This window comes from Monodelphis domestica, chromosome 3, assembly GCF_027887165.1.
Source record: "Monodelphis domestica isolate mMonDom1 chromosome 3, mMonDom1.pri, whole genome shotgun sequence".
Classification (NCBI taxonomy): Eukaryota; Metazoa; Chordata; class Mammalia; order Didelphimorphia; family Didelphidae; genus Monodelphis; species Monodelphis domestica.
The window spans coordinates 373,449,718-373,466,046 of NC_077229.1; the positions used below are offsets into that span (position 1 = coordinate 373,449,718).

At 40.5% G+C, this 16,329-nt stretch overlaps 1 protein-coding gene and 1 long non-coding RNA gene across 3 annotated transcripts in view; one reads left to right on the forward strand and one right to left on the reverse strand.

Moving 5' to 3' along the window:
* The window catches only part of MYO10 (myosin X), a 242,268-nt gene extending 234,834 nt beyond the window's left edge, over nt 1–7,434 (forward strand). For both annotated transcript variants that reach the window (XM_056824276.1, XM_056824277.1), the window contains exons 38-41: nt 1,700–1,820; nt 2,948–3,400; nt 4,788–4,979; nt 5,881–7,434. In XM_056824276.1, the coding sequence (XP_056680254.1) occupies nt 1,700–1,820; nt 2,948–3,400; nt 4,788–4,979; nt 5,881–5,991 (877 nt within the window). In that variant the 3' untranslated portion in view covers nt 5,992–7,434. The remainder of the gene's footprint in view (nt 1–1,699; nt 1,821–2,947; nt 3,401–4,787; nt 4,980–5,880) is intronic.
* Nucleotides 7,435–9,683: 2,249 nt separating this feature from the next.
* Nucleotides 9,684–15,858, reverse strand: LOC130458466 (uncharacterized). Its single transcript, XR_008917785.1, has 3 exons — nt 15,827–15,858; nt 10,793–10,954; nt 9,684–10,095 (listed from the first exon to the last, which is right to left on the reverse strand). It is a non-coding gene; the product is annotated as an uncharacterized LOC130458466 (long non-coding RNA).
* Between the last annotated feature and the right edge of the window lie 471 nt (nt 15,859–16,329).

Below are 16,329 nucleotides of genomic sequence, written 5' to 3' on the forward strand. Positions count from 1 at the left end.
CCCTCTCCCTCTCTCCCTTCCTCCCTCTCCCTCTCTCCCTCCCTCCCTCTCCCTCTCCCTCCCTCTCCCTCTCTCTCCCTCTCTCCCTCCCTCCCTCTCCCTCTCCCTCTCCCTCCCTCTTCCTCTCCCTCTCTCTCTCCCTCTCCCTCTCTCTCTCTCTCCCTCCCTCCCTCTCCCTCTCCCTCTCCCTCCCTCTTCCTCTCCCTCTCTCTCTCCCTCTCCCTCTCTCTCTCCCTCCCTCCCTCCCTCTCCCTCTCCCTCTCCCCATCTCCCTCTCTCTCTCCCTCCCTCTCCCTCTCCCTCTCCCCATCTCCCTCTCTCCCTCCCTCTCTCTCTCTCTCTCTCTCTCTCCCTCTCCCTCTCCCTCCCTCTTCCTCTCCCTCCCTCTTCCTCTCCCTCTCTCTCTCTCTCCCTCCCTCCCTCTCCCTCTCCCTCCCTCTCTCTCTCTCTCTCTCTCTCTCTCTCTCTCCCTCTCCCTCTCTCTCTCCCTCCCTCCCTCCCTCTCCCTCTCCCTCTCCCCATCTCCCTCTCTCTCTCCCTCCCTCTCCCTCTCCCTCTCCCCATCTCCCTCTCTCCCTCCCTCTCTCTCTCTCTCTCTCTCTCTCCCTCTCCCTCTCCCTCTCCCTCTCCCTCTCTCTCCCTCCGTCTAGTTTCTAGAAAGTCTCTGAGGGCAGAATTGAACACAGGTCCTTCTGACTCCAAGTCTGGTGTTCTATCCATTGAACTACCCTAGCTGTCCTTCGTTTAGTTTTTTAAAGAAGCTAAAAAAAAATTTAAAAGACAAATAGATAAGTAGGCTTGGTTTCCTTGTTCCCATGAATTTTTCATTTTGTGGACTTGGGATTCAGCAGAGTGCTGAATATATAGAAGTATTCAAAAAATATTTTTTGTAGTACTAATACTAAGTACTACATTTTTTAAACTGATGACCAAATAAAAAGATTCTGTTTTAACTTATATTAATTTAAATGTATGAGAATATGATGTCTTTTGAGCCATATATAGGGTATCCCAAAAGTCCCCAAAAAACTGTACTGTACAGTTTATTTTTTTTTATTTTTAAAAACCCTTACCTTCCGTCTTGGAGTCAATACTGTGTATTGGCTCCAAGGCAAAAGAGTGGTAAGGGCTAGGCAGTGGGGGTTAAGTCACTTGCCCAGGGTCACACAGCTGGGAAGTGTCTGAGGTCAGATTTAAACCTAGGACCTCCCATCTCTAGGTCTGACTCTCAATACACCGAGCCACCCAGCTGCCCCCTACTGTATGGTTTACTATACCATTTAATTGTATGTGTGTATATAAAACCCATCTCACAAATATGTATGGAAATGATACTACTATGGTAGAATGTTAAACATGCTTAAAGGTAAAGAAATCAAATTCTGGTTCCAGAGAGCAGCTAATGGGGAAGAAAAAGGTCCTCTCCATAAAGCAGGAGGCAGGAAGGGAAGGGAAGTTAACAAATTCTAAACATGACAAGAGTAAGCAATTGGGATATTGCTATCTCAATCAGTTTTGCCCGACGATTTTTCTTTACAAAAGAGGATTAGGAAGAAGGTATATCAGGAAATGATTATCATGTAAAAAACTATAAAAGCATGAAGAAACCTTAAAAATAAAAAATGCAGGAGTCCTCTGTGGAGTATATATTAATTAGTATTTTGATCTTCAAAAAGCATACCATGATTTGTATTTTCAGGCTCACAGTCACATCAGAGGTTGGTGACCTGCCCTGGAAATTCTACTTCAAGCTTTACTGCTTCTTGGACACAGATAATGTCCCCAAAGACAGTGTGGAGTTTGCATTTATGTTTGAACAGGTAAAAAGAGAACGGGGGAGAGGGAGGGAGAGACAGAAAGAGAAAGGGAGAGGGGGAAGGAGGAAGGGAACTATTTCAAATAGGCATCATGCCCCAGCAAATAGTGAGAAACCTTGCTAATTTGTCCTATGGAAGATAGTTTTAATAAAACTGTTGAACAATGAGTGAATAAGGGAAGGGATAAGCATTTATCTAGTATGTACCTTGTCCCTATGTTAATTTCTTTACAAATATGTCTCCTTTGATCCCCATCACAACACTGAGCTAAAGGCTCTTATGATTCCTCATTGCACACTGGAAGAGACTGAGGCACACAGGTTAAATGATTTGCCCAGATTCTCACAGCCAGGAAACACCTGAGGCTGGATTTCCACTCGGGTCTCCTCTGCTGCGCCACCTCGCCAAATGAATGAAAACCTTCGTTAAGCACTTCTCCTGTGCTTAAAGGAGCATTGTAGTAAGAATAGGGGATACAGTTTCAGAAGGAAGATCATCCTTTCCTCAAGGAACCTCTATTCTCATAGGAGAAGCCACTACATCTATAAACAAAGCAAAACATCTATTGCTATAGGAATGAGAGTTGAAACTGCTCCCTTTGTGTTCCCTCAACTCTTGGAGCAGCAAGTGGTGTACGCTGGACACACGGGCACAAACAAAGCAGTCCTCGTCCTCGGGGGTCTCGTCTCAGTGGACAGAGTTGTGTCCAGGGAGGGATGCCACAAAGCATCAGGGAACTCATTCGGGCAGTGAGCAGAGCCACAAGGATGCTCAGCCCGTCCGTATTTCTAGTAGAAATGATAGTGTTGACTTGTCTAAGGATGATCATTTAATTTTTATAACTCGCCAATTTGTTTTTACACTTGAACGTCAGAGGGGTGGAAGAACGGATGAGTGTGTTGGCAGGAAAGGTGGCAGAAAGGCTGGGAAGGCTGGGGTGCAGCGAGGGCTTCGGCCATCCTGAATGTAGGGGGACATAAGAGACTCTTCCAATTAGAGCAGCCCAGTCCTCAAGGAGAGAATTCTGGAGCGTCCAAGGTGAAGTCCTCCAGAGCGTGGTCTCGGGGCAAGAAAGAGGTCTTAAGTGCGCTGCATATAGGGTCCCTAAGTTGCCTTCTGACTCCTTTTAGGCTCATGAAGCCGTTATCCGAGGTCACTACCCAGCTCCCGAGGAGAACCTTCAAGTCCTCGCTGCCTTGAGGCTTCAGTACCTGCAGGGAGACTACACCATGCACACGGCCGTCCCGGCCTTACAGGAAGTCTACCCTTTGCAGAAGCTCAAGTCTCGCATCACCCAGTCGACCAAAACCTTCTCGCCTTTGGATAGGATGGAGAAGAGACGCACTAGCTTTTTAGAAGGAACGCTGAGAAGAAGCTTCCGGACGGGCTCCGTCAGCCGGCAAAAGGTCGAAGAAGAGCAGATGTTGGATATGTGGATCAAGGAAGAAGTCTCCTCTGCTCGAGCCAGTGTCATTGATAAATGGAAGAAATTGCAGGGAATGAATCAGGAACAGGCCATGGCCAAGTACATGGCTTTGATTAAAGAGTGGCCTGGATATGGCTCTACACTCTTTGATGTGGAGGTAAGGCAGCTACGGGCGTTGGTACAGCTCTGGATACTGTATGGGTACTGTAGATAGCTGAGACGTGAGTTAAGAGGGCAGGAAGGAGAGCCAAGGACTTAAAACAGAATAGGAGTGATTCCAGGAGAATAGAATAAATGCTGCTAATAAAGGATGACACTCAAATGGATGAAAAAACTCATTTGACAGACCATATTCTTTTAGTGACTATGGATAAAAACTTTTCATTCTTTGAAAAAATTCCTAATATATCATGAGAATTAAGGGAATTCTGTAGAAGGAAGTATTTTCTAAAATAGCATTCCTCTTTTTTCTTAGAAGTTTTAAGTCATTTCATCATATTCCTACTTTTTAGAAAGTGAGCCAAATCCTATAAATTATACCCATGTGTTGTATACTTTTTTCTTCTCATTAGCTTTGTAGTTCATCATTAACATTAATCTAATATCATTTAATCTCTTATTAAAGAAAGTTGTTTACAATGACAATATCTTAATAATATCTTAGATCATCTGATTTATCACCAGAGTAAATTAATGTGTTAGGTTACCTCTTATCCCATGGTAAGAACAGGCTAAAAAAGAACATAGAAAAGGGAGTTACTGGTTCAGAGATCCTTTCCAGTTTGTATTAAAGCTTTCTGGTCGAGGACATCTAGGTCTCATTAGTGTATATCCATGCTTCATTATATCTAGTATATTTCAGATGGAAACTAGCCACTTTTTTACATCTGTAGGAGGAAGTTATAGAAATATTAAACTCTAAACTGAACAGATAATTAATTTGACAGGGAAGATAATTTGAATATGGCCTTTATTATCCCAAATATAGTACACAAATATCACTTAGATCTGCCTAGAATATTTATTTCAGGAAAGGTCCAAACTACCAAGTATAAAATGATTTAAGGAAATGCCCTTCGCCCTATAGTTATTATGTTTGAGGAATATTCTGTTAAGCAAGAAACTGGTGCAAAATTTAAGCTTAACAGCAGTGGATTCTACCAGAAATCCTGCCTTCTAATCTCAGTTCTGGCTCCTTAATTCACTGGGGAAATCTTGGCAAATATGGTAGTGTTGCCAGAATAATGGGTCACTTTTAATCAAATGACTATTAAATGCAATAAAACAAAACTTCCAACAAAAAAAAAATTATTTAAATCAGTACTTTAAATTGGCTGATGATTGGCTGTGTCATCAAAATGGCTCAATAACCCTTGAAAAACAGTTCTCATCCCATTTCCCAATTTCCCCAGTGAGAATGAGGTACAAGCAAACTAATTAATGTATAGAAAGTTTTTGTGACCTCTTTAGAGGGAATCAGAGTATTTAAAAATTTTCTACTGGTGCTACAACTCTTGCATGTTTCTTTTTCTTTTTCCTAATAGTGCAAAGAAGGTGGCTTTCCACAAGAGCTCTGGTTGGGAGTCAGTGCTGAAGCAGTGTCTGTCTACAAACGTGGCGAGGGCAGGCCATTAGAGGTATTCCAGTACGAGCACATCCTGTCCTTTGGGGCGCCCCTGGCAAACACATACAAGATTGTGGTCGACGAGAGAGAACTGCTTTTTGAAACCAGTGAGGTAAGAGATGACAATGAATTCATATCCTGAACATCCTTGATGAAATACTCAGTAAATAAGCAGTAGCCACTGATTCTTTGTGATAAGGTTGGCCAGACAGTTATTGGATTTAAATCTGTTTCTTCTTAAAAACATCAATACAGCATTTAAGTCTGTATCTGGTTGCCCAGATGTTTAATTACTGTGGATAGATTCTGTTGTTACTCATGTTTGTAAATAGAGAAAGCAATGCAAAGAACAGGGTCGGGAGAGATTATAATGTTCATGAGAAGACATAAAAAGGAAACCCTGCTGGGGAGAATTCTGTATGGAAATCTGCTTCCTATCATCAAACTCATCTGTAACTTGTAGTTTTATCGGAGTTTTTAGGCACTCAGAGGTTGAATGACTAGCACAGCATCACTGTTTGTGTGCTTTTATTACTAGTATTAAAATCAATGCAGAAAAATGTATGCAGTCATTCCTAGAACACTGATTGATTGATTGATTGATTGATTGATTGATTGAATCCCCCCAAAATGGGGGATTTTAATAATAATGAGCAGCATTAACATATATTTTGATATCATTGGAACTATAATCATGCCTGATTCAATTCTTAAACATTAAAATCTGCTTAAAAGTTAATTTAAATATGAGAGTACCCGTGGGAATAATGTGACTCATTTTCCCATCATCTCAGCTTAGGACAGCAAAAGTCAGTGATACGCAGCCACTGCACATTGCAAAACTTGAGTTAAGGCTAAACCTTCCAAGGCAGTGGCTCCAGCTCGTGGGCTTCTTAGGGCAAGCATTGGGATGCTCATTCGCTAGGGAAAACCATTGGGGTGGTGGCTTCTCCGTGTTGCCGCATTGTGAGAAACTCACCATCTGGCCCGGACTTCTTTCGTTTCCTCGACAGGTGGTGGACGTGGCCAAATTGATGAAAGCCTACATCAGTATGATCGTGAAGAAACGCTACAGCACCTCGCGATCTGTGAGCAGTCACGGAAGCCAGGGGAGCTCGCGATGAAAAGTGGGGCCCGTCGCCAGGACCCTCAACTCTGAACCTCTCACCTTCTGGCCTTGAGGGGCTCCCACGTGCTGACTGATTCAGGCCATCAGCAAAGCTCCGGGGGACGTCGTCGAGACCCTCGTGGGGGGAAGGTTTCTCCGCAAGTCCTTACACAATGCCAACTTGAAAAATCATGTATTAAACTGTCAGCTTCACAGTCTGCAAGATTTCCAAAGCTTTATTACTTTTAGATGATCCATGCCTTAAAGATGTGTGTATTTGTGTGCGTGTGTCTGTGTGCGTGTGCGCTGCCACCAAGGTGGCGAAAAGTGCCTTCACCTTATAAAGCAACACTAACTGACCTTAACTGTGCTCCTGAGGAGAGAGCCTTCCTTTCCATTCAGAAGAGTGAAGAGAACATGGAAGAGGGGAGGGAATCCATCTATTATGCACTAAGCTCCCAGCCGGACTGCCTCTGCCAGTGGTACAGTGAGCAATCTGGGGGACGAGGGGCAGGGCGCTGGGAGGGGAATCGAACCGTCTGTTCTACTTGGAGTGCTGCTGGCAGCCTTCTTCGCAGACATTGGACTGTTTTTGTTTATTCTTCTAAGTAGATGTGCTTGCATAGGCATGCATGTGTTATATAAACTCTAATTTTATTTCATTTCTCATGAGCATTAAAAGCAAAGGGAATAATGACGTGCAATGGTGTAAACAATCCTTCTGTACATTTTAATAGTTCAGAGTTATAGTTGTTTCAATTTTATGGTTACTTTATAAGGCAATTGTATTAATAAATCAGAATCCTCGATTTTCTTATGTCTTTACTGTATTTCTAAACCCCATTTTGACAGTTTTATTTTCCATGTAGCGAGTCTGCATTCTGTATTTGCTGTATTATATACAGATAGGGAGCTGATTAAGATAATTGTATTTATAGATTACCCTTATACAGAAATGCAATTTTCAATGCCATATTAAGTCCATGCCATATGTGGGGGATCTTTAGTTTATAAAAGTTTTAAATATTAAATGTTACTCTAAAGAACACTATACTTATAAAACTGGCTAGAAATTATAAAAGCACCCTGTTGGGGTTGGGGGAAACGAGGTCAAACTCTTATAAAATGGAAGCGATCTTTTAAAGGAGCATGAAATTATATTGTGTTGTTTTAATTTTTTAAAAACCCATTATCCCAATTTCTTAATAGGGGTCTTGACAAACACCTGTAAATAAATCTGCAATTCTAACCAGAAGAAAAAAAATCTGGTTTGGGACGTTTATTTTTATATGAAAAAGTTGTAATATAAGGCAAACTTGCATCAACCGAGATGAATCTGTGCATTAAGAGAATTTAAATGAAAGCCATTTTGGGCCTTTTTGACAAACCACAGCCTTTAAGAAAAAATTGCGTATTTGCTCAAAGGAAGTCTGACAATAAAAGATCCTAGTTAACATTATATCTTATCTCTTGTCTTTGTCATTAGCACATCTAACTACAGTAATTCTTTTTTGATTGTTCTCTCTCTCTCTCTCTCTCTCTCTCTCTCTCTCTCTCTCTCTCTCTCTCTCTCTCCCTCTCTCCCACCCTCCCTTCTTCTGTCCCAGAACCATGTATTGGTTCCATGGTGAAAGAATAAGTTAAGTAACTTGTCCAGGATTTCTCAGGAAGGAAGTGTCTTGGGCCAGATATGAATTCGGGTCCTCATCAACTGAGCCACCTAGCTGCCCCTTTATCTACAATGATTCTTAAGTAAAATTTTTTTTTAATTTCTCAGTGGTGTAAAAAGTATGCATACTGTACACCAAATTACCAACTCTTATGGTGAAATATATATCCTTGGCTCTGTTCCTCTTTCCTACTTTTGAGTGAAATTCCAGTTAATTTGTAGAAATGCAAACAATTAATGTGTTAACTAAACAAATGCACGGGGGGAAAGGGTATGTGTTTGTATTCAGTATTCATATATTGCTCAAAAACTGTTATATTCATGATAGTTAAACTTCCTTCAACATTTGGAGCAGCCTTTTGTATGTATTGGGCATTCACAACAACAAAAATGAAATAGTCCCAATCCTTGGAGTTTGAATGTTCCTGGAGGGAAATATTGTAGTGTGTTCAGGATGGGCAGCGAAGTCTCACAGTGGATAGAGTCCCAGGCCTAGAATCAGGAAGACTCATCTTCCTGAGTTCAAATCTGGTCTGAGACTTAATAGTCTGAGCAAGTCACTTCACCCAGTTTATCTCCGTTTCCTTATCAGAGAAGGAAACAACAAACTATGCCAGTGTCTTGCCCACAAAAACCTCAAGTGAGGTTATGAATAGTTGTACACAATGAAACAGTAACAACAAAGTGTGTCCATTACTTAGGGATTAAATTCCCCAAAAGGTCTCCCGTCTAAGAGGCTGTAGCCCAGCAAAAGTGCCACAAATAGTCAAAGGTCTAAGGAGGGGACAGTTTTGCTCTCAAATCCCCTTGTTCTGCAGCTCTGCTCCTCTACTGCGGCCTTTCTGGGGGCCTCGACCTGCCCCTTGTGCTCCAGTGGCAGCCGGCAACATAGTATGTGAAACACAGAAAAGGTCATCGCATTCTTAGAGGCCATCTCGTGTCCCTGCTTCAACTTACAGATGAGAAAATGAGGCCCAGAGGGTTAGTGATGAGATCCAGGCCACCCAGGTGCTCAGTGAGCGTGGGAGGGCCCGTCTTCCCCCAGTGGGCAGCAGATGGCCAGGCAGGGGGTGCAGGATGGGTCACAGCCAGGCAAATGAAACTCCCAGAGAAAGGAAAGTTCAAGAATCTTTGATCGAGTAACAAAGCTGGTAAAGTCACTCCGTAAATGTTTATTAAGCACAACCTTGTACCAGGCACTGGCCCTGGATGCTGCAGAGAACAAAAAAAAGGGCAGCCTCTGAATCTGAGCTCACAGTCTAATGGGGGAGACGGCCAACAGGTAACCCCATGCCAACTAGCTCGAGATGGACGTGTGTCTGTGTTATACCCATGCATAGTAGAGGTGTTGTTCAGCCATTTCAGTCATGTTTAACTCTGTGACCCCATTTGGAGTTTTCTTGGCAAGGATACTGGAGTGGTTGGCCATTCCCTTCTCCGGCTCATTTTACACAAGAGGAAACTGAGGCAAGCAGGGTGACGAGACTTCCTCAGGGTCAGCCAGCTAGTAAGTGTCTGAGGTCTGGTTTGAATTCTAGGAGAGTCTTCCTGACTCCAGAGTGCACTGCAGATCCGCTGTGCCGCCAGGGTGTGTGTGCAGGTTAGCCTAGTAAAATGCCCAGTATATTAGCTAAAACTAGCCATACTATACATAGCTACATAGATAGGAATGCAGACGTGTGTGTGTGTACATATATGTGAATATAGAAAAAAAGAGACCCAAAAGAACCAGGTTAACAGCTTGTAGCCAGTGACGGGGTACGGCTGGGATCTGATCTGTTTTTTAACTGTACCCTGTTTATTATAGAATACTATCTATAAAAGAACCATATTTTAATAATGTATACATATAATATCTAATGACATATAGTATGTACATAATACCTAATAATATTTGACTTACATGTAATATATACATATAATACCAATATGATATGCCTGTATCTGATCGTATGTAATATACATGCATATAATATAGGCATATCTAATATTTTGCATGTACACATACTACTATGTAACACACATTTCTAATGCTATGACATGTATGTGATATCTAATAATATATAATCAAGTAATATGTGATGCGTGCATATAGTCTATATGATGTGTACATGGCATAATATGTAGTGTACACATATCTAATCATGTGTGCCTAGTACATGTAAATATGATATAGTATTGTGTATCTGACATGTTATATGCATCATGTAAAATATATGTATCATGTGTACCTATATCTGATGTGATCTGCATATATATAATAGTGTAGTATAGCACACATATTCTATATAATAATATATAATAATACCTTATTAACTATACCTCAAACCTCTGTTCCTTGATGTTTCACTTAGCTGCAGCTGCTCAATGACTCTACTCCCTCCCTGGATGTTAATGGGTTGATGGACATTAGTAAGGACATCAATAGATTTAATTTTTGTCTTGGAAAGCCTGTCAAAAAACAAACAAACTGCATTTCAGATTTTCAAAGGAAATTTATTTTTATTCAATGCAAGTGAACATTTATTAAGTAGCTACTAGGTTCTAGCTTCTACGGATACCAAGATAAAAATAACAGACTTTGTTGTAAAGGGGTTTGCATTTTGCTGAGGGAAAACAATATGTGCCCAGTTAAATCAGTACAAAATAAACACAGTAATTTCATGGGAATGGGAGGAGGAACAGTTGGCACTAATAACTGGGGTAATTAGAAAGGGTTTCAGTAAGTACTTGAGCTTTGAAGGATTTTGTGAGTCAGAAACAAAAGGGTTGCATTTCAGGAATGGAGGAGAGCATGGGCAAAATCACAGAGATGAGAAATGGGATGTGTAGGAGGTGCTGTGATCAGACCAATTTATCTGGAACATATATGTGAAAAAGAAAATAACATGCAATGGGCTTAACAAGATAGTTTAAAAGTCAGATTAGGAAGGTCTCTACTTGCCAAAAAAGAGATCCTATTTTATCTTAGGGGTAGGAGGAAGCCATTGAAGTTATTTGAATAGGGGAGTACTGTTGGAATAATTGTTCTCATTTGCCCCTGGGAGTCTTTCCAAGCTTTGGGTAGACACCTGTCTAACTCATCAATGGGTTTGGGGCTTGTGGATTACCCTCAGCTTGTTGTAGCTTGCCTGCCCCAATGGTTTACCTGGGGTAGCTCCTGCCCATGCCACAGCTTCTTGGAATCGCAGGTGAGAGGGAGTTGCAGGAGAAATGGACACCATAGGTGAGGCATAATAGGCACTCAATAAATCTTGTTAGCTGGCAATTTTTGAAAGCTTTGTTGATCCAGAGTGGATCAATGCAGTTCCTGTGGAGACCAAGGTTTCTTGTGAAAGTTATTGGTCATACTCTCTCTCCTCTCTCTCTCTCTCTCTCTCTCTCTCTCTCTCTCTCTCTCTCTCTCTCTCTCTCTCTCTCTCTCTCTCTCTCTCTCTCTCTCTCTCTCTCTCTCTCTCTCTCTCTCTCCTCCCTCTCCATCTCTCTCTCCTTCTCCCTCTCCATCTCTCTCTCTCCTTCTCCCTCTCCATCTCTCTCTCCTTCTCCCTCTCCATCTCTCTCTCTCCTTCTCCCTCTCCATCTCTCTCCTCCCTCTCCATCTCTCTCTCTCTCCCTCTCTCCTTCTCTCTCTCTCCCTCTCCCTCTCCCTCTCTCCTTCTCTCTCTCTCCCTCTCCCTCTCCCTCTCTCCTTCTCTCTCTCTCCCTCTCCCTCTCCATCTCTCATCTTTCTCCCTTATCCTTTTTGATTAATAAGCTCTCTCTCTCTCTCTCTCTCTCTCTCTCTCTCACATAAGTGCTTTTTTATGTAATTATCTGATTTTTAGTTGTTCTGTATTAATGTATTTTGAAGGTATGCTTAGTAGTAAGCTAATACAATTCCTGTTCTCCCTCCCCAACTTGAGTTTTGAATATTCTCACCCATAATATTTCAAATCAGACTCATAAACTTATACAGTCTTATTTCAGAGCAAATAAGCTTCATCTGCTATCCAAATGTAGTAAACCTTATGCTAAAATGAGGCCATATTATTAAGATGTTTTGGTTCTCTCTCTCTCCTCTCTTTTTCTCTCAGTTCCATATTCTTCTCTCCATCGAAGCCTTTAACTATAGCTTAGGTTGTGACATCACAAACTAAATTCATGCCCCAGAGTAGAATTTTCTAACCCTAAAAATTATGTGCATTTAACAAAAGAATTAAGGACCTGTGATGAGAGATACTGCACGGGGCAGAGGGTGCACTTGGGACACATCATGGCTAGCTGACTGGGCCAGCCTCTTGACCTCTCTGCCTGCTGGCAACTCTACAATTCAGTGTTGGGTCTTCCTCAATACAGGGAATTTCCACCTAGAGATCCCTATACACAGGAGATCAGGGATCTGGCCAACATTTTTTTAAAAATCCTCTAAACCTTTCCATTCATTGGCTCTTAGGCAGCTTTCTCACTCTTTCCTAGTCCTGATTGTGCCTCTCTCCGCTCCTTCTAGATCAGGAGTTACCAAGTTCAGCTGCATCAAAATTAATGCAATTTCAAGCAAGCCAAAATTCAATTTAGTGTGAATTATAAAATTATACCAGATGACATTTAATGTGAGACAATTCAATTAATGTAATGTGTTCTAGTTGAGGGTTTTAATGCACCGCTCTGTTGTCAGTCTGTGCCATACTCTTGTCACACGAGGCTATGATGCAGGCTACATTGCCAACAGTTGTATTTTTTTAAGAATAGAACATTATTCATGATGCAAAATGCTAGCCGTCTCCCAGAGAAAGAACTCATGAGTCTGAAGGAAGATCGATGAATACTATTTTTCACTTCTTTTTTCACCTTTTTTGTCGGTTTTCTTTTACAATGTGACTAATATAGAAACATGCTTTGTATGATTGCACATTTGGAACCTATATATAACAAATTGCTTGTAATCTTAGGAAAGGAAGAAGAAAGGGATGAACAGAATTTGGAACTCAAAAAAAATTTTAAAGGTTAAAATCTATTTTTACATGTAATTGGTAAAAACTTTTAAAAAGTAGACCTATTAACAAAATTGGCAAATTCTTCAGTTGGAAACATTGTTAACATTGAAAAAGAAACAATTTACTACATTACAACAAAAATTTATATAATCGAATAGCATGAATGAAATTGTAGTAAATCCAAGAAGACCAAAATGTTGGAATGCCTAAATCTGTAATATAGGTTATAAAACCTGCAGGCCAAATAAAAGCTAAAAAAAAAAACAAAAAGCAGTGTTGTACCAGCTTTCTCTGGTTCACAAACAGCACCAAGAAATAAAAGTATTACAATAATAAAAATGCCAAATGTCTTTTATCAGACAAAAAATTCAAGTTTATTTAAGGCAGTGAAAAAAAATGGACACGAAATAGATAGGGGGAAAACTTTTACTACAAACTGATTGGTTCAATCACTTTAAAATGGAAATTCAATTGCATTCATGTTAAAATTACAGGAGAAGCCACAAGTACAGTTGAGGCCGTAGCAGCGTGGAAATACCTTTTGTTACATTGTGCCAACAATAATCTTGAAGGCTTTCTGATTCTATAAGATTTCTGGGAAAAATAGCAAACAATGGAAGAAAACTTGGTTTTAAATAAATAGAAAATAATCCCAGAATTGCTAGACTTGCACTCCAAAGAAATGCAATTCATATAATTTGTTACATATTTCCATTGGACTATAACCAATTATATTTCACATAAAATTTTAACTTTGAGTATTATGAATACAAATAATGCAACCACATCATGGGATTCATCACTCAAACTAATCAAGACCTAGTAAGATGTCATCTTGGTCCTAAAGGTTATCCTGCCTTATAGAAATGGATCTTATCCCTAAAACTTCTGTAATTGTATTGGACAATTAAGGTCAACACAGAGATTCAGGCATTTGGCTCTAGGCTTACAGCCTTCATCCTTCACTGGAAACCAAGCATGGGAAGAGATGCCACCATCTTCATCCTTTATCAAATGAGGTCCCACTATTTGTCTTGGATTTGTTGTTCACTAGGGGCTCCCCAGGAATTCTGCTCTAGGAAACGATCATGAGAGGTCTGGGATGTAGCAGTTCAAAAATTCCTACACAAATTAAGCCCATGAGATGATCCCCCTGGCCTTACTTATAGCTGGGCAGTGACATTCCCCATCCTAGAGTCTTCCAATTTTTAATTTGATTATCTGACCTTTTTCCAGGGTCGGAGCTCCAATCTCAGAGATCCAGCACAGGAATCCTATCTTTCCCAGAGTCCCTTCATGGTTCAGGATTTTTTTAGCTAAAATTCCTTCCTTCCTTCCTTCCTCCACACAGCTTATTATCCTGTAAGTGGCCTAGAGAATCACCCATCCGGCTATTGAAAACTGAGTCTGGGGAAAGTCTACAGGGAGGGGTTCTCGAGGAGATGATCCATATCCCAGGATCGTTGTAACTCCTGTCTCTGGCACAGATGTGTGCTGCTTGCCAGTGCTGTGTCAGGCTGACCTTGACAGTGAAAAGGCCCAGTTCAGACATTCACTGAAATGCTCTGTAGTCTTAGCATTTAAAGTTGTTTTGTTGTTTTTATAGTCTTAAAAACCTGGGATAGGAGGCCGTCTGTACTAGGGACTCTTGCCAGATCCCTCTTCCTGCCCCAACTCTACCCCCTTGCCATTGATCAGAAGTGTCCATACCCCAGGCTCAAGCTGCCTACTCCCCTGCCAAATACTCAGCATCTCCCTGCCTTTGGTTTCAGAGATGGAAGACCAACCATACAAGGAGGGATCTGCCTCCACCTTTAAAAACTATTGTAAGGGAGTGATCAATTTGATGAGTTCCCCCAATCAACTTTATTAAAATACATTGTATAATACATATACAACCCCGTGGAATTGTTTGTCAGCTCCAGGAGGGGGGAAGGGAAAAGGGAAGGGAAAGAACATGAATCATGTAACCATGGAAAAATATTCTAAATAAATTAATTAATTTTTTAAAATTAAAAAATAAAATACATTGTATTGCTATTTTTTAAATGACACATTTCTCAATATAGCCTGCCTCCTCTCCCTCTTAAAAGCAAGGCATAAAACAAAAAGAAAACAAAAAAGGAGAAAGAAAACAAAATAGTCTAGCCAAACTAACCAACATTCCAAAAGGAGTTGGACATCATATGTTACATTCCACACTCGTGGTCTCCTACACTCACAGTGCCTTTTATGTCTCCTCCTCAGGCCTAGCATTATAATTTCAGAGAACTTAGTTTTATTTTTTGTTGTGTTTTCCATTTACATTTTTATAATCATTGAGTATATCATTTTCCTGGCTCTGTTGCCTTCATTTTGCATGTTACCATAAGTCTTTCAATGCCCCCTTAGATTCATCCTTTCTTTTTTGTTGTTAGAATTTCTATTTTTATATAAGGAAAAATTAAACTTACATATTTAACCTGGTTTGATTCAAAGTTCCTAAGCTTTTGCCTATTTTAGCTTGGCAATATGAACCCCTGATTTGGGACCCAGAACATTGCCACCCCAATGATGATAGATCTTATTGTATGTTAACTTATCAGGTTTTGGTAGCTTCCACCCACTTAAGCAGGGCTCTCCTGTCCTTAGGATTCTTCTGTGTGAAGGCAAGTGTCATACAGATCTTTTTTGCAAATTAAACAATTCAATATGGCCCTTCTTTTGATAATACAACAAGGAGCCCTCAGTTTTGGGTACAAGACAGGTAGGAAGAACACTAGTTCAATGAGGTCCACATTATGCACATTTACTACCCACTGAGCTTTCTTGTTTTCTACCAAGATAGTAGGGAAGACTCTGAGGATGCAGGATCTCTTAGTAGATATAGCCCCTACTCCTGACTGAAGCATTCAACTCAGGCTGAAGCAGCAGCTTTTCTTGATTTGTTTCAGGTCTGTACTTGTGGACAAGTTTAAACACTTGGGTAGTTGTCTAATGTTAAAAAAATAAAAAATCTGGCCTAACTGGTTAATTACTGGTGGCACGTTAGAATGCTTATAAAGGATAAACCTTTGATACTGCAGTCCAATGTACTGAGGCCATTTGACAAAACACTTTTTAGTCTGGATGTCCCAACTAAGGCCAAAGTTCCCAGAGAATTTCTCAAAGGATTAACCATTTTTCTTTGCCATTTCTTTTTTTTTTACAACAGCAGAGAGAAGAATTACCTTCTTTCCCATGGTCTTCTTTCTGTTTCCTGTAGGAAAAGAAAGGAGAAGACATGTATAGACTATATTAAGCATTTCTAAAAGCAGAGTAATATTCCATTATTACCATGTACCACACTTGTTTCACCACTCCCAAGCCAGATGTCTTTGTTCCTAGTAAGAACTATATACTATAAAAAGTGCTGCCACAATTTTTATGTCTATGGGGGCTCTTCTTTTTGTCATTGATCTTTTGGGAATACATGTCTAGCAATGGAATATCTGGAAGGGGGTGGACATTAAATGTAGTCATTTTGTTTTCAAAATTCCAAATAGCTTTTCAGAATGGTTGGAGCAATTTATAATTCCATCAGCAGTATATTATAAGATGTCCATCTTTCCACAATGCCTTCGTATTTTGTCATTTTTTACAATTTGCTTAGCATAAAGTGAAACATCAAGAGTTGTTTGAATTTTTAATTCTCTCATTGGTGATTTGGAACATTCTTTCATAGGATTATTAA